Source organism: Vicugna pacos, chromosome 18, assembly GCF_048564905.1.
Source record: "Vicugna pacos chromosome 18, VicPac4, whole genome shotgun sequence".
In the NCBI taxonomy this organism is placed as follows: Eukaryota; Metazoa; Chordata; class Mammalia; order Artiodactyla; family Camelidae; genus Vicugna; species Vicugna pacos.
In genome coordinates, this window is record NC_133004.1 from 33657744 (window position 1) to 33674921 (window position 17178).

General features: G+C 48.1%; 2 protein-coding genes across 4 annotated transcripts; one reads left to right on the forward strand and one right to left on the reverse strand.

The window, feature by feature from the left end:
- FUS (FUS RNA binding protein) lies at positions 1-10041 on the forward strand. Of its 2 annotated transcripts, none has more exons than XM_006201327.4 (15): positions 1-98; positions 1666-1690; positions 1781-1935; positions 2690-2834; positions 3040-3218; positions 3439-3649; positions 5260-5294; positions 6778-6810; positions 7603-7706; positions 8098-8227; positions 8476-8577; positions 8720-8843; positions 9164-9264; positions 9393-9540; positions 9840-10041. In XM_006201327.4, exons 1-15 carry the CDS (start codon positions 86-88, stop codon positions 9877-9879), a joined length of 1545 nt encoding a protein of 514 aa, XP_006201389.1. In that variant the 5' UTR covers positions 1-85; the 3' UTR covers positions 9880-10041. The 2 variants fall into 2 exon arrangements, with proteins under 2 accessions (XP_006201389.1, XP_006201390.1); XM_006201328.4 differs by having other exon boundaries at positions 2693-2834.
- Positions 10042-15842: 5801 nt separating this feature from the next.
- LOC102532249 (apoptosis-associated speck-like protein containing a CARD) lies at positions 15843-17173 on the reverse strand. 2 transcript variants are annotated; one of them, XM_015236916.3, is made up of 3 exons: positions 16818-17173; positions 16517-16573; positions 15843-16204 (listed from the first exon to the last, which is right to left on the reverse strand). In XM_015236916.3, the coding sequence occupies exons 1-3, from the start codon at positions 17089-17091 to the stop codon at positions 15948-15950; spliced, it is 588 nt and encodes a 195-aa protein (XP_015092402.1). In that variant the 5' UTR covers positions 17092-17173; the 3' UTR covers positions 15843-15947. The 2 variants fall into 2 exon arrangements, with proteins under 2 accessions (XP_015092402.1, XP_006201392.1); XM_006201330.4 differs by lacking the exon at positions 16517-16573.
- Positions 17174-17178: the final 5 nt, after the last annotated feature.

A 17178-nucleotide genomic window follows, 5' to 3' on the forward strand; every position in this document is an offset into this window, starting at 1 on the left:
GGCGGGGTTGCTCAGTCCGCGAGGCGTCGGTGCTCTGTAGCGTTGGAATCTTACTGCTTCTCGGCCTGTGCGCGCGTGCGCGGACATGGCCTCAAACGGTAGGTAAGGGCGCGAGGCGGTGGTGGCGCGCCGGCCCGGGGCCTCGTTCCCTCCCACTTGGGCTTTTGTTTTTCGGTGGGACTCAGGCGGCAATCGCGTGTAGGATCTTCTCGCGTCGCTGGCGGGGAGCAGCGAGAGGGGTTGAAGGGGGAGGCCGATGTCGCCATTTTGTTTCCCTCCTCTGGCGCCTTGCGCGGGGCGGGAGGTCCCCCCTTCGCAGCGTTTTTCCTTGAGGTGGGGGTTGGGAGGGACGCTTCTTAGTGATTGGAAACGTGAGAAACGGATGGAAATGCTCAGTCCCCGTAGCCTTTTCTCCCCGTGGTCCCCGGGCCCACGCTCGGGCCCGCTTTGTCGCAGTGCTGCATCCGGGCACTCGGTGCGCGCACGCGCTCTGCTAGCCCCTCCCCCCTTTCTGGCGGCGCGAACCCCCCTTCCCGCCTCGTTTCGGCCGGGCTTTTTGTCGCGAGACCCTCGGCTTGAGGCTCCACGGTGCGCGTCCCGTGTGGGCCTGGCCCCTGGGGTCCCTCGGGAAGGGGCGGGACGGCCTGGTTCCCGCCTGGCTTGCCACGCGGCCGGGGGTGGAGGATCGGGATCAGGGCCGGGTTCCCGCTTAACGGCATTGGGGGGGGGGTCTTCCTACGGGTATGAGGACTCGGCCTGAGGCTTTTCCCGCCTAAATTTCCTCTCGGAGAGGTGGGAACTGAAAGGAACGGCCGCCTGAGGCCACACCCTCTCCCAATCCTTTTCCTTTTCCTGCGGGGGAAGCGCCTCGTTTCCTGTACCGAGGAAATGATTTGATCTGGTCAGTGCGTCTTCCATGTGGCGTTTTAAAAGCGCTTTCGCTACCTTGGGTTCCCCGAGTCTCCCCACAGCTCCGAGGCAGGCAAGGGAAATAAAAAAGACTCGTTGGGAGCCATAGGGCCGAGGACTTGAGTACTGGTTAACTTGCCTCCCGAGGCAAGCGCTTTGATGATGATCTCTGTCGTTTGGGATCAAACAGCTCTCTTCTGATCAGCTGGCTTTGCACTAAAAGCCCCCTTTTCCGGTCTCCAAGACTGGCAATGGATGAAGAATGGCCTCTTGAGACATTCTTGTTCTTTGGGTTGAGAAAGTGGAGGCTGCATTCCAAATTCTGCCTCTGGCTAGAATTAAAACCTGTCCTGCTGAAGCATGTGTGTGACTTCAGCCTGATTGTTGGTGACACCTTCCTCGTTGAGCAGGTGTGAGAAGTAAGTGCTTGTAAATTTGTGCAGTTCTTGACATCAGTTTAAGTTGCAGAAAATTGTAGCTGTCCACCAAGACTCTTGGTTTTTCCAGTACTTAAGGCTTCTTGGTCTGTCTAGAAAGGCAGTTTTTCTTTGTGGTTCTTTATTGTAAGAAAACTTGACTTTGGTCTGCCAGCTTGCCCCTCTCAACTAGGGTTTCATGAGGAAATTTATGCCCTTTTGGGTAACATAGTTTTGTTTGTTTTCTTATCTGGGAGCCCTGAGGCTGGATTAAGGCCTTTAGTTCTAGTCTACTCTTAGGGATGGCTGAAGCTAATATAATCGTATTTTTCTTTTGCAGACTATAGTCAACAAGCAACCCAAAGGTGAGTGTCATTTCTGGGCTTCCAGAGTTTGTAGAGGGCCAGGGTGGCTAACGTGTCTTTTCCTGAGAGCGCTGTTTTTTTTTTCTCCAGCTATGGGGCCTACCCTACCCAGCCTGGGCAGGGCTATTCCCAGCAGAGCAATCAGCCCTACGGACAGCAGAGTTACAGTGGTTATGGCCAGTCACCGGACACTTCAGGCTATGGCCAGAGCAGCTATAGTAGTTCTTATGGACAGACTCAGAACAGTGAGTCTCTTTTTTAGTGGGTCACCCCGCCTCTTCCTGTTCTTTCTGAATGTTGCTTTTCTTAAACCTAAGCAGTCCTGAAGTGTTGAAACTGTCCCATGTTGTTTTTCCCTTAACGAGTCTATGACCCTTAAAGCTCTTTGGAGTTTGAGTCCTTTCAAACAGAAAGGAAACCAACCTAATTGGGTTGTAATTGTTTTCTTTTATTTTGTTTTGACTTTTTATTTTTATTTATGCTGCACTTTCCCTATTTCCCCTAAGCATGAAAATGAAATGTGAGTGAGAGTATTCCCTAAAGGGAGAAAAGTTTTAGGCATTTGATACTTAAAGGGAGAAAATGATTTGTTTGATGTTTGAAGTTAGACTGCTGTATATTACATGAAACACAAGGAGATGGAATTTTCCCTGAGGTCCTGAAGTGTAAACAATATGGGTTGTCCTATTTGTATTGCACACAAACAGGCAGGTTAAATGCTGTTAATAGTAGGGATTTCTTGGGTTGTGATTAGTGGTCCTGGAGGGTGGCTTTGGTGCGGGTGGGATGAGATGGGAACTCGAGCTGGTAGACTTCGGAACGTTGGCTTCGGGTAGAAGAGAAGGATAACTCTGAGTTGCAGGGTTTCCAGGCAGCTTCTTAGAGGCTGACTTTCAAGTATGGGTAGCATTAGGTCGTATATAATGTTTTCTTCAACCCATTCCTTGCCTCTTTTTTTTTCCTCATAGCTTTTGTGATTTCCTTTTCTTTACCTTGTAGCAGGCTATGGCACACAGTCAGCTCCCCAGGGTTATGGCTCAACTAGTGGCTATGGCAGCAGCCAAAGTTCGCAGTCGTCTTATGGGCAGCAGTCCTCATACCCTGGCTATGGCCAGCAGCCAGCTCCTAGTAGCACCTCGGGAAGGTAAGGAGTTGTTGGGGGGGAGAAGGAGAGGACTGAAAGGTTAGGGGTGACTTAGTAAGGAATGATTATATGATCAGCAATAGGAGTAATTATGGGAAGTAATTGGGAGGGAGGGGTCTCTATTGGGTACAGAGAATGGACTGTGCCAAAAGTGAAAGGACATTTTGGACATGCTGACATTGTAATTCTTTTTCTTTTTCCCTAGCTACGGTGGTGGTTCTCAGAGCAGCGGCTATGGCCAGCCCCAGAGCGGGGGCTACGGACAGCAGTCTGGCTATGGTGGACAGCAGCAGGGCTATGGACAGCAGCAGAGCTATAACCCCCCTCAGGGCTATGGACAGCAGAACCAGTACAACAGCAGCGGTGGTGGAGGGGGTGGTGGAGGTGAGAAGGTGTCTTCAGCTTTTTCTCATACCTGTTTTCTGTAAGGGTTTGTATTTTGCTTCACCCTTACCCTAAAAGTGTTCTTAAAACTTATGTTCTTGTTTCTTAACTTTCTTACTATTTTGTTATCATTTATCTCTTGGCGCTGTTGAATTGATTTGTGCCACCTCGCAGTCTTTTTTTTTTTTTTTTCCTTAAAGCATCCTTTCTTTCCTGACAGGTGGCTATGGCCAAGACCAGTCCTCCATGAGTGGTGGCGGCGGCGGTTATGGTGGTCAGGACCAGAGTGGTGGCGGCGGTGGCTACGGGGGAGGCCAGCAGGACCGTGGGGGCCGCGGCCGGGGCGGTGGCGGCGGTGGTTACAACCGCAGCGGTGGTGGCTATGAACCCAGAGGTCGTGGAGGCGGTCGTGGAGGCAGAGGCGGCATGGGGTAGGTGTCTTGTGAGCCAGGGAGTAACATTAGTGGGAAATGTGGAGGGTTGCATGAATCTCCCTTAAAGCCAGTCTGTTAGTGCATGGTTAACCTTATTCTAGGGATTTGTGAGGGCTTTGATTTGGGAACATTGACTGTTTCTTCTTCATACATCCCCGTTTTATTTTTGTGAGAACATGGGAGCCTGAGCTTCCACCCACACTTCTATATAGAGACCTGAGTACTGACATCTCAATTTCTAAAGAAAAAGGGAAAACCTGGGGGTATGTGGATTGGAGTCATTGATACGCTAGGCAAGAAACATGGAAGTAAAGGCTTCTTTCTTTGCAAGGGCAACCGATGATCCCACTCCTGGTAGTAGGGAAACTTGTTACTTGTATTCCCATGTGTCCTCTAAGGGAGTTGTTAATGGTTGACCTACTTGAGCTTCCGGGAATTTGCTACTCTCTCGTCCCCTATTCTGTAGTCACTTGAATCCACGAGCTTGATTTATTTGCACTATTTTGACTGACAGTAATTATTCTGTGTGTGACTTGGTTTATGGGTCTATCTGAAGTGTGCAGACCTTTTGGACAAAATACAATATGCTTGACAGTGGTATCACACCTATTTGCTCCACTGTCCCCCTTCCCCTGGTTACTTGTCCAACTGGACCTTCTTTCTTCCCCTTCCTGCTGAAGTTGAAGTAAAACCTTAGATTTGATGTTAAAGCATTTGTCAAATCTGGTAAATATGATTTGAAGGACCCTACTCTGTCTCCCTTGAGAAGGGGAGGAATGTCAGTGTGTTACTCTTTTTTGGGAAAAAGTAGGATTTTTTAAGCGAATTTGTATATGGTAAGTATTCAGAGGTGGGTGGGGGCAGTCTCAAAAACCGTACAAAACTGAGGAAAACTCTGTTGTGTGCGTGTGTTTAATGCAAAACTTTAAAAAGAAAAACAACTGTTATGTGACTGTTAACTTGCTCTGCATTTTATGTGCCACAGGTATGAAAGGTGACATTGCAAAATACTCCGCTCTTCTCGCAGTGTAGAAGGGGTGACCCCGGGGGTGGGGAGAGATCAAAAACAGCTCAGTAGTTAGGGTAGGGCTTAGCTAGGTTTGTCTCGCTTTAAGGGGAAATTGCCTTTGGTTTTGACTTTTTATGGAATAGGGTTGGGTCTGCTTGCTGCTTTCAAAGCAAAAACCACAAAAATGTGTTCAGGGCTACCCCAGTCTGGTGTGAAATGTCTTCTGGGTAAATCCGGGGGTGTAGGGTTTTTAAACCAACTACTGGGTTGTCAACCACTCGCGACAAGAGGAAAAAACATCTGCTACATCGGAAGAACGACCAAGGAAAATGGGTCTTTTTTTTCCAGAGGAAATAGGCATATAACCTTTTAAAGCAAGAATTCTTAAAAATTGTGTCTGAGAAATTGCACACGTGTGTGTGACATGCTCAAAGGTCAGACAAGGGGTGGTCAGGAAGGGGAATGTATTTTAGTAGCCACTTTGTATCATTTTCCCAAAACACCTACCCTTGTTTGGGGAATGTTGAACAAAATCAAAAAACGCCCTTTTGTAGCCGTTGGAAGCTTCATGTCCTTTCTTCTAACTTGTCTTCTCCAGCGGAAGTGACCGAGGTGGCTTCAATAAATTTGGTGGTAAGTGAACAGAGTTTCCAAAATTCCCAACTCCCAGCAATGCTTTGTCTGATTGTTCATTTGCAGATGTCTTAGCGTGTTTTAAGTGTCAAAGGTTTGGAAGTGTCCAGAACACCTCTAGAAAGGTGTGGGGTAGAATGCCACCTGCTGCCAAATGTGTGCTAGCCTGGAGGCAGGCAGGGGTAAGACTCAGCAGTCATCTGGTACCAAATTGGTTTGACCCAGGTTAATAAGAGGCGTTTAGTAGGCCTCTGACAGGAGTGTTGCCACACCTGGCACTTAGTGATCACCGTTACGAGAAACTGGAGAGAGTGTGCTGGAACACGTGGTGCCAACTTGGCTTTAGGATCCTTTTGATCAGTGTGTCCAAGGCTAGTGTGTGTGTGTAACAACCTCCAAATGTTTTAATTCTGGACGAGGGATGTGAAATATTGCCCTGCCCTGAGGATGGTGATGTTGGTATATATTTATACGTTAAATACTGAATGGTGTCAATGCAATTCTACATACATGTATTGAAACTCAACTCAGATGGGCAAATAGAAACTAGCTCTGGGAAGGAAGGTGTGCACTATTTCCAAGAAAGGTTGGGAGCATGTGTGGCTCACGGGAAATAACCAGGTCTTATAACAGCACAAACTTGAATTCATGGAAAAATGGCAAATTTGAGAAGTCTCCCAGTAAGCTGGAACTTTTCTGGTTTGGTTAACTAACAAAAGGTTTCTTGATTTGTCTCAACATTTAAAGCCAAAGGCTTGGGTTCCTGATTTAGGTGTCATTGAGTGTGGGTACAACTTACATATGGTGAATTCAGATAAACTTTGGTCAAAGATGGTCTCTGGAAAAAAAAAATAGAGGCTGCATTATGGAAATAAGATTTCTGGTCTGTTCCCTGGGACATGCTTAAAAATACAATAGCTATTATGTATGATTCTTATTTTCATGTGGTTTTGGGGGAAACAACACGGTTTTAAGAATGGTTTCTAAAGATGAAATTAAAAATTGTTCCACGAGAGATAAGTGTCTTTGGTGTTAAAAGTTTGGAGAAACTGGACGCATATCACATTGCTGGTGGTGAGCCCATTTCTCTCGGGTGAGAGAACAGGGCCAAGCTATGAGTTGGTTTGTTAACTTCAATGGATCTCCCTCCTGGCCCTCCCAATCTGTGCTGAGGACATTTCCCAGCCTGAGCTGGGGGAGGCAGCATTTTCTGAAGTGTGGAGTTGTCCCTGTGGGGACTCAAGTTACATACAGATCTTAAGAAAAGGGGCCTGTGTCTTCCCCAGACCTGCCTAGGATTTTCTCTGGGCGGGCAGCCCAGGACAGGGTTTGGAGTGAGGCTGTGAGCACTTACCCGATACTTTGCAAAAGTTTGGATTTGATGTTATCTTTTTTCTTGAGGTCTCTACCTGTTGACTGACAGCTCCTCTTTCCTTGTTTTTTGTTTTTTGTTTTTTGTTTTTTTGTTTTCATGTCACTTAAGGCCCTCGGGACCAAGGATCACGTCACGACTCTGGTAAGTCCACAGGTGGCATGAAAGAATGGCTAAGCTGGTAGCAGGACTTTGACTGGATGTTTTTTGAAACTTAAAAAAAGGAATCTGAAAAAGCAGGAGTAGAGAAGAAGGGAAATGTGGGGAAGGGAGTTTAGGTGTAGTTGTACTTAGCAGTGGTTTATAAATGAGCATGTATCAGAAATAACTGATAGGGCGATTTTCTTACCCAGCAGTTTAGTAGGCCTGGGAGGAGCTGAGAATTTGCATTTTTAACGTCTCAGGAGATGCCAATGCATCTGTGTGTGGACCGTAATCCTGAACTGCTGGTATAATTAATGCTTTTGTGAATGTGGATCATGACCAAATTAGTGAGCGAAAAAGACATAAAGGGAAACATTTAGTGTATTTTTTGTTTTAATAATGTTTGTATACTGGATTTTAGTGTAAGATAAGTTTCTTAACTTGGATCTTCAACTGAAAGTTGACAAACTGGTGTACTTTGTGGTCTTGAGCAGGTAGCTCCTGAGCCCTGTTTTTTTTTAATGAGCAACATGTTTCAAAGGGTAGTTGTAAAACTAAGCTTTAATTTGTGAAGTGACTAGCATACAGGCACTCAGATAATGGAACATGAGGAATGGGGCTTTCTTTCATTTGTCTGACTTAAACCAAAATATATTGCTTGCTTTCAGAAATTTTTTCTTTGAAAGCTTAGTGTCAAGTATTCCTTAAAGTTAGGTTATTAAGAGTCACTGACTTGTTTTATCTTTGTTTTCTCTCTTCAAATTCATGTTACCTCCTGCGTTCGACAAGCAGAACAGGATAATTCAGACAACAACACCATCTTTGTGCAAGGCCTGGGCGAGAATGTTACAATTGAGTCTGTGGCTGACTACTTCAAGCAGATTGGTATCATTAAGGTACCTGTGGAGCAGTGGGTGCTTTCTCTCAACTGTTGCAGGCTTTTGGATTTCACACCTTAGTAAGAATGAAAGTCTTAAGGGCTGCCTGCTTAATTTGTTGAGGAAAGAACATTAACTGTTGCCATTTTTTAAAAGACATCACCTTTTAACCCAAAAAGGCATAATTGACCCAATTGATAAAAAGGGAATGTCTAAAACTTGAATTTGTAGTCTATAACCTTTAGTCTTATCTTTTAATATTGAAGTGAGAAACAATTATAGTTGATAGCTTTAATTTAAGTTACAGGTGAGATACGGAAGTATGGTTATAGACCTCGGGTTGTGGAGGTGGAAGGTGGGTAGTACTATATCCTGTAAGACTGATGTTATCTCATGTTGCTTTCTTCAGACAAATAAGAAAACGGGACAGCCCATGATTAATCTGTACACAGACAGGGAAACAGGCAAGCTGAAGGGCGAGGCAACGGTATCATTTGATGACCCACCTTCCGCTAAAGCAGCTATTGACTGGTTTGATGGTATGTGTTGTGAGGAGGCTGGTGGTGGCGGTGGGGGATCGGGCAACCAGCGTTGGGAAGCAGGCTACATTTTGAGGATTTCTTTAAGTTGTCTAACACTTTCTACTACTTTGGTGTAGTCTTATTTTTGTTTGTCTCATGAGAGTATGAACTTAAAGGAGGTCCACTTGAAGGCAGGGTCTTCCCTTGATTGTACCGTGTGCTTTTGGAACCACAGGTCTTAATATATACCTCCTTTATTTCTTTAGGTAAAGAATTCTCTGGGAATCCCATCAAGGTCTCATTTGCTACTCGACGAGCAGACTTTAATCGGGGTGGTGGCAATGGTCGTGGAGGCCGAGGGCGAGGAGGTGAGAAGCTATTTCTGCTGCTTGTATGGATAGGTGATGGGGAGAGAGGGGGGAGGCAGGGTGGGTGTTAAGGGCTTGCGTGGAAAAGATTAGCTTAGCCATACTTGGAAGGGGAGCAGATCCATACTTGTATCTCCACTAGGACCCATGGGCCGTGGAGGCTACGGAGGTGGTGGCAGTGGTGGTGGTGGCCGAGGAGGATTCCCCAGTGGCGGTGGTGGCGGTGGAGGACAGCAGCGAGCTGGGGACTGGAAGTGTCCTAATCCGTGAGTGAAATTTCTTTTTCTCTCAGCCCTCTAACCTGTGTGCTCTTTGATATTATGGTAGAATTTGTTTTCCAGCTAATAAATGTCGAGGCTATGCTGATGGGGACAGGCTTACCTAGGTAAGGTAGCTATAGTGGGAGAGGCATTGAACTAGGTTCAGTAATCCACAGTTCTTGTCTGGCTCTGCTTCTGAGAAACAAGTCTTTTTGCCTTTCTGAGGCCTCAGTTTTCCTTGTGTGTCCTTAAAGTCCCTGCAGTCTTCCTAATTCTAGGTCTTGGCTACTCCCCCGCCCCCAAACTAATTGTCTTATTTTCTTCAGTACGTGTGAGAACATGAACTTCTCTTGGAGGAATGAATGCAACCAGTGTAAGGCCCCTAAACCAGATGGCCCAGGAGGGGGACCAGGAGGCTCTCACATGGGTAAGGAAGAGGCAGAGCTGGTAAGAAGAGTTGGGATCAAATAGACCTTAGCAAGGAGGCTAGAGGGAAGGTAGGGATTTGGGGGGTATGATATGGGGATGTGATACACCCTGTTTCTTTTTCCCTAGGGGGGAACTACGGAGATGATCGTCGTGGTGGCAGAGGAGGCTATGATCGGGGCGGCTACCGAGGCCGAGGAGGGGACCGTGGGGGCTTCCGAGGGGGCCGGGGTGGTGGGGACAGAGGTGGCTTTGGCCCTGGCAAGATGGACTCCAGGTAAGTCAGACTCTAAATTGAAGTGAAAGTAGAGCAACTGAACAGAAGTCATGGGATTGCAAGGTTTTTAGAAGGTGGTTTGGTTTTGAGGGCTAGGTTGGAAAGCTGAGACTGTAATCACGTTGGGTGGGGGAGGAGGGAAGGAACATTGGGGAACTAATCTGTAGACCCCCATTCACTCGCTATAACGTATAGAGATGGGGTTTCTTGGGGTTAGGTAGCAGGGACAGATAGGATTTTGGGGGTGGGGTGGGTGGAGAAGTTGGTGACTCAGACCTAATGGATGCTCTTTCTTGCAGGGGTGAGCACAGACAGGATCGCAGGGAGAGGCCGTATTAGCCTGGCTCCTGACGTTATGGAGCAGCTTTTCTTCCTGTACCCAGTGTTACCCTCATTGTTTTGTAACCTTCCAACTCCTGATCACCCACGGGTTTTTTGTGTCGGACTATGTAATTGTAACCATACCTCTGGTTCCCATTAAAAACCATCATTTTAGTTAAATTTTCTTTCTCTTACCCCTCTTCACTCTGCTGGAGGTTTGATGTCCAGGTCAAGAATGTGGGGAGTTTTCCTCTGCAGGTCAACCTGCCTAGCAGGAACTGGAATAAAGTGTTCGATACTTGGTCCAGGGGAGAAGAGATCAAGTGGTAGCCTTGAAAGTAGAGATCAGACTTTGCTATCATGGCAAAAAAATGGATGAATGAAAGGGGTAAATGAAAAAATACATGATGTATTGCCCCAGATTTGTCCAACTATATGGAGGTTTTCCTTTTACCGTGTTTATTCATACGCTGATTTTAGTGAATTTATTATTTGTAGTGGTTTGGTTTTTTGTAAGGACTCTTGGCTCTTGTGACACTTTCTTGAGGGTGGGGCTCAAACAAATTAGGGTTCCTTTGGGGCAGTATTCAAGCTTCACTATGACTGGAGCACGATGTTAGCCAGTGGGTTTTTTACAGGAAGGAGAGCACCTACTTAATGATAGGTGTTCTGTGGCTTTGCTCACTCTACTGGCAGAAAGCGAAGGGCATGGGTTATGTGACTCAATCAGAAAATGGTAGATGCTGGATTGAGTCTGTCTGCTGACTTCATTTTCATTGGCATTTCATTCTGAAATCTTTGTTCTGAAGGGGACAGACTCCTGTCTCAAACATTGTTCGGTTAGGCCTTAAGGGGATGCCAGGTTTTAGGGAAAGAGGCTTGGGAATGAGAGGAGGTGAAAAGGGGGCAGGTTACCTGGGAAACAGGTAGAGGCAGTTCTTTCTGTTTAAAGGTGAATGGGCTCGCGCCCGCCCCCCCCCCCCCCCCCAGTTTTCCTGAAGGTGGGTCTTTGGTAGGTATCTGCTGTAGGGAGGCGGTGGTCTAGTTGGGTAACGTTCACATCCTGCCTATACCCAGAGGACTGTCATTGGTATTTTGAGAAAGGAGAAGGGTGGAGCCGATGAAACCTCAGAATAGTGCCCCTCCACTTTGCATACTCCCGCTGACCCCGGCCGTCCCTTCCTTTTTTTCAGCTCAAACTGTGTTTAAAAAACTTGCCCATGCCTTCTGATCAGTTGTGCAGCATGAATTTTAGTTACATAGAACTGAAAATTGAACAGCCAGCAGCGGAAAAAAAGGCTCTAAGCTATCGGAAGCACAGATTTTCAAGTACCTGGGAGCCCTGGTTGGGAAGGGCTTTTCTCTTTGTCTAATAAAATAGTCCAGTGTGCTCTTCAGAGGAGTTGATTTCATCCTCAAATCTCTGTTGACTTGAGATGGAAGCTGCGGCTTTGTCAAAAGGAATAGCTGCTTTCCCCTCCCTGCTGAGTAGGGGTGCTTTACCAAGAGTAAGTGGAGAATGGCTGGCGTTCTCCAGGCAGTCCTTGATGAGGTGCAGTGAGCTTGGTACACGTGAGAAGCCAAGGACGTGGCGGTGGTTCTTTCCCTGGCGTGGTCATGCTGCCTCTGCTGTTTTGTTGATGTGCTGCTGCTTACAACGATGTTTTGTTTGGTTTGGTCCATGTCTCTTGAAAAGTTTTTTATGTGTTCACCTTGTAGGGGTTAGGCTTTGGTTGTGGTTCCTTCATCCCTGCTGCTAGTAGTGAAGGGGGTTGAAACTCTGGGTGAGACCTGAGTACTGACTGGGACTGTTAGTACTTAGTTCTTATGTCCTTTAAAGGGCTTCAGTGATTGGCCTGATGCTTAAGTGAAAGAAAACAGGGCCCCAGGTACCTAGTGGGTCGATCCAGCTTGGGGGGCTTTTCCAGGAGAATGGATGAAGACAACAGAACTTTGGTTTGAGGTGTTGATTCTGGTGCCAGCTCATCACTGGTGAGAAAGTAGGGGTCTGACCCCCCAGGGCTTGGATTTTGGGCCCTCTGCTCTGCTGCATTCCCTTGTAAGCACTAGGCCAGGAAAAAACCACTCATGTTTCTCTGATGAGGATCCTAGGCTAATCTCTTGAGTTCTAAAGAATATATTATTCTTACTGAATTATTGAAAATGGTCTTCAGTCTTGAAGCATTAGGTACCTGGCTTATTTGAGACAGGCTAACTAGTAGGAAGAAGTGAGGGTGGGATGTGAGTGGGGAGAAGTGTGCTGCAGATCTCTGCCTCCTGATTTAGTTCTCCAGTCTTTCACCTTTTCAGTAACTTGGATATAGGGCTGAGGTTGTCATGGATGGGTCCGGTGCATATGATTCAGTACATCTTTATCTAGGCGTGCTGCTTCCCACTTCCAGTCTCCAGTCAGTCATCCACCAGGGGTTTTGAAACCACGTCCCACTCCCTGGACTAGTCTGCCAGAGGCTCAACTCAGTGTGACGTGTGGGATCCCACCTGCAGCCATTCCTCTCTAGTCTGCAGAACTCAGACTCCCTTTTGTACTTTTGGGCCTTCAATACTTAGCCTCTTTTCTTTCATCTTTAACTTTTTATTTTGAAATGACTCAGACTTGGAAGATTTCCACAGAAATCACCTTGTTTACCTCCCCATGCAGACAGTGATCTTTGTGGTGCTGGTGTGTGAGAGCTGAGGAAGTAGTGTCAGATGAATCTTGCCAGGAGATTTGATTTTAGGGCTGGTAGGAATTGGCCCTCAGTCCTGTGGTGGTAGCAGTTAAGGACTTTCGAAGACCTTTGAATCTAAGATACCCAACATTCTTCAGGTGGGAGCAGACAAGTACGCATCACTGAAGGGAGAAGGAGCCGGGCTTTCCAGGCAGCGCCCTGCACGTGCACCGCAGGGTGGCAGTGTTGCACAGCCCTGTTGATTCCCTGTAGCTGTTCTGTGCAGGATTCTTAGGGCTTGGCTGCAGGGTGGGGGCCTGTCTGTCAGATCTGTCCCAATGGGCTATTTTCTTTGTTTTGCTTTTTTCAGAAGTTGAGGGAAAGCCAGCCCATCCTGTGTACTGTCTTCCTGAGTGAAAAGCAAGGCAGGTCCCTCTGTGGGAAGACCTCTGCAGACTTGCCACAGTCTGAGGTGGCAGAGCTAAATCCTCCCTGTAGCAGTGTGTCTTAAGTTGAGTACATACGTGAATCTCTTGGCGGTTTGGTTAGCACATGGATTCTGATTTGGTGTGTGGGTCCAGGTGGGGGGCAAGCTCTCTGGCGGTGTTGACACTTGCTGTTTCAGCAGCACACTTTTATTAGAGTCTTGCTCTGAAGTTCTGCAAAGACTCCGGTTCTGTGTCCCCTCCACCTTCCCTGTGAAAGGGAACTTGATTCTGTATGTGGACAGTTTGAGCTGGGAGCTAAGAGGAAGGTCACTCCACAGAAGGCTGGCTCCTTTGGGTTTTCTAATTCTCACAGGCCCAGTGAACACTGACTATTGTTTGTTGTCTTGTGATGCTCGGAGATTTTGGGCAAAAAATGTCAATTGTTTTGAGGTGTTACTCTAGGAACACAAACATCCTGGAGACCGTTGTTGACACTAAATGTGTACTTGCTGCAGGCCAGTTGCTGTTAGGTGGTGAGCGGTCCAGTTGTTCTTACTTCATAGAAGGGTATGCTGAGATACAAACTAGCCTTAGTCTCATAACTGGTGAGTGGGATAGAGTAGGGATTTGAATCTGTCCTTTGGCTGTGGAAGTTGTGTCCTTAACCACCATGCAGTGGCTGATAGAACTCTTAAAGCTCCCCCCCCCCCGCCCCACCATGAGAAGGAAAAATAAAGCCCCCAAGAAGCCTTTGAACTTAGGGGAGCTGTCCTTCCAACGGTTTCTTTTGCCTCAGGTCTGCACTGGTTTTTGCAGCTGCTCTGCTTGAGAATCAGTGCAAGGAAGTGTAGCTCCATCCCATGAGAAGTATTAGGTTCCTGTGGTTTTAAAAGAAATCCTGTTAGACACTAGAGATACACAGTGACTTATTTTTTACATCCAAGGCACCGTACAGAGGTTGAAAAGACATGTTTATGGGGCGCACTCTAACGGAAGAGTCCTGTGTGAAAACAGACATGACAGTTCGGTTCGCTCTACCACAGACCCTGTGGGAAGTGCCACTGGAGCGCAGAGGAGAGCCGCCTTGGTGTGCTGGGACGGCTGGATTTCAGGGTGTCTGGAGTTACAGGACCAGCATGTGCTAGGGCGTGGGGCGTGAGCAAGTGTTGGGATCTTGGGGTAAGTGAAGAGGCAGATGAGAGGTTCAATGGGATCCTTAAGGGCCAGGCTGGAAAGGGGAGCTTCAGTGTCCTAATGTTAGATGTGAGACAGTCTTATTTCCGTGATCAGTTTTGATCACTCAGGCCCTTGAAGGTGGTTGACTAGAAGCAGGGAAAGTCAAGAGATGTGTTGTAGGTAAAAGACACGAAGGCATAAGACAGGTGGGAGCTGTGAAGTTGAGGAAGAAGGCAGTTGGACATGGAAGAGCTGGCATCAGCAAGATGAACTAAATCTGGGCTTTATGGAACATGTCAGGGTTTCTTGTCTTCTGGTTAGGCCGCTGCTGTTGCCATATGTCAGGATACAGGGATGGTGAGAGGAAGACAACTTCAGTTTGGGAAATGGTAGGTCCTTGCAGAATGTTCATCTCAGGGATTGAGTAAGGCTTAGATTGTAAGACTCAAGAAGATTTGGTAGAAAAGGGACGGAATGGGGAGCATCAGCATTTATTTTGTGGGGTGGCTGGCTAAAGAAGATGCCCCCACAGGATCCTGCGTGTTAGGGATTGTTCCCACTTTTCGGGAAGCTCAGCTTTCCTCCTGGAGTCCTGAACAGCATCAGGAGCAGTCCCATGTGACTGTGTAGCTTTGACAGTGGCCATGTTCTTAGCTCCTAGATAGCTTCCTTCTATCACTGTTTTTTCCTGTTGCTCTGGTGATCCAGTAACCAGAATAGGGAAATGTTACACAGACTGTGTGGTGCTGGTTGGGGGTTGGGGGTGGGATGTACATAAACACTGCATTTGCTAATTGTGGCATCTAGGGAGCGAGGGTGTCCCAGGTGGTGTCTTCAGACAGCTTTGTTCATCCTGGGCCAGTGTGTCGTCGTGGATGGCACACCTTGTACCCTCAAACGTGGATTCCTGTGTTTGTTGATCGGACTGCTTAGGATAGGCTGGCTTTCTTGGGGGCTTCCCTTTGCTTTGCATCCTTCTCCGCTGCTGCCCAGGCTAGGTGCCTATTTTACACAGGGTATTGTCCTAGGGTCCTGGTTCCCTGAAGGGCTCTGGAAAGACCCTGGGGAGTGCTGTTTTCTGGAGAGGAATACTATGTTCCTTTGTTGGCAAAAAATCCAAAAATCTATCAAGAGAAGAAAAACTACTAGAACTCATTTCCTAAAATTTTGCTTTTATGATTGGCATGTTTTCTGAGCAAAATAAACCCCTTTCAGCAAGTGGGAGGGAGCAGAGGGAGCAGTGAAGCCTGCTAGTGTCCGTGCTGGAAGAGGCCATACAGAGTGACACTTGGTGGCCTGTGCTCTTTTGTCCTGTGTATACATGATACTCTTGTCTCTTCCCCTGAAAGTTGCTCTAATTTTACAATTGTTTTTTCCCTTGGAAAATGAAAGAGAAGCAATGTAGCTGAGTCTGTTTCTAAATGCATTTGAGAAACCTGGCCCTCCACAGTCCCAGATCCTTTGTACATACCTTTGTTTTAAACTTTAGACCTTGGCCACAGGGCTAACTATTGTCTCAAGGGCAGACCCTTGGGGGTAGCATTTGGAGGAGCCATTGTATGGTGACTGGGGCAGGAAGGATGAAGTGTGGAGCCTGCTGCACCAGGAGAACGGGCAGTGAAGTAGAGGGTCACCTGAGCCCTGGTGGCATCTAGATATGTAGCTTAGCTCTGCGTGTGCTTTCAGGCTGGAAGTAGGAAAACACAAGTACGAGCTGATTTTTTATATATTGTAGATATAAAAAAAATAGATTCCAGATAAGTTGGATGGAACAGTGAAGGGTCATATGTAGGGCTGCTGCTGGGGAAGATGCTCAGCTCCGCTCCAGGTCATCCACCAGGTAGGGCTGGGTGTCCCTTAGGCTCTGAAGGAGTAGATCCTTGCAGGTCGTGTTCCAGGCTGGAGCAAAGCTGAAGAGCTTCCTCATCTTGGTTGGGTTGGTGTGCTCTGCCCGCACTGCCTGGTACTGATCTTCTGTCAGGACCTTCCCATACAGGGAATCCAGCACCCCATCCACGTCTGTGACCCGTGCGATGAGGGCCGCCCGATGCTGGTCCACAAAGTGCGGTGCTGGGGGCAGGAGGGAGGAGAGCAGGTGAGCTGGCACCCGGCGTGGGTGCTGGGGCCTATCCCTGTTGAACACTGCTTTCTTCAGAAGTTGCCTTGAATGCACCCCTAAAGGACAGGGCTCAAGGTGGGCAGTCCCCAGGGCTCTGGGTATAGTGGGAAGTATGTAACTTTGTCTCCCTTTCTCCCAGCCAGGCTCAGCCTCAGGAGGTGTGTGAGTGGGTTGGTGGGAAGGGTTGGCCTGCTTCATGCTCCCTGGGTGTTCTGGGCCTTGTGACAACAGGTAGACTGCACAGGAGTGTGGTGGGGCCTCACCTGGCTTGGCTGCTGCCTGGGGAGGGGCCTTGATCCCAGCTGGCTTTGCTTCTGGGGCTGTAAGAAAATCAAATGATGTCTACAATCTCTGGGGTAAGGGGCCCCTTGGTCCGGAAGCCAAAGTCACTACCAAATGGGGGAAGCCTCCTTTCCCAGCAAGAAGAGCTTGTATTAAGGGGTAGGAGGAACAGGAAGTGAAAGAACCTGAGTGGGTTGGGAGGAGGGTGTAGGCAGGATACTAGAGAAGCCCTGGGGGTCTGGACCTCTGCGGAACGTGGGGGTGGGGGTGGGGCACGCTCACCCTTGCGCATGGTCTCCTGCAGCTGCTCTGCCACCTCCTGCATGCCCATGTCACGGAGCACGAGCGCCGTGAGCTCGGCGCCATATGGCTCCAGATAGTAGCTGACCAGCTTGTCGGTGAGGTCCATGGCATCCATGGGCAGAAGTGTTCCCCGCGGGATGCGCCCATAGCCGTCGCGCAGCGGCACCGAGAGCAGCTTCATCTTGAACTTCTTGAGCTCGTCGGCGGTCAGGCTCTCCAGCGCGTCTAGGATGGCATCGCGCGTGCACCCCATGGCTCTGGGATCCCCGCTGCTGCCTCTCCCCCGGGTGTCTGCCGAGCGGGAAGTCTGCTCCAGGGCGGGACCTGCAACTCCCCGCCT

Coding starts and splice junctions, on each gene's coding strand:
- FUS (XM_006201327.4), top strand. Junction 2,835..3,039: donor CCTAGTAGCACCTCGGGAAG/GTAAGGAGTTGT, acceptor CTTTTTCCCTAG/CTACGGTGGTGGTTCTCAGA. Junction 3,650..5,259: donor GGAGGCAGAGGCGGCATGGG/GTAGGTGTCTTG, acceptor TGTCTTCTCCAG/CGGAAGTGACCGAGGTGGCT.
- LOC102532249 (XM_015236916.3), bottom strand. CDS start 17,091: ATGGGGTGCACGCGCGATGCCATCCTAGACGCGCTGGAGAGCCTGACC. Junction 16,574..16,817: donor GCAGGAGACCATGCGCAAGG/GTGAGCGTGCCC, acceptor ATTTTCTTACAG/CCCCAGAAGCAAAGCCAGCT. Junction 16,205..16,516: donor CCAGGCAGCAGCCAAGCCAG/GTGAGGCCCCAC, acceptor TCCTGCCCCCAG/CACCGCACTTTGTGGACCAG.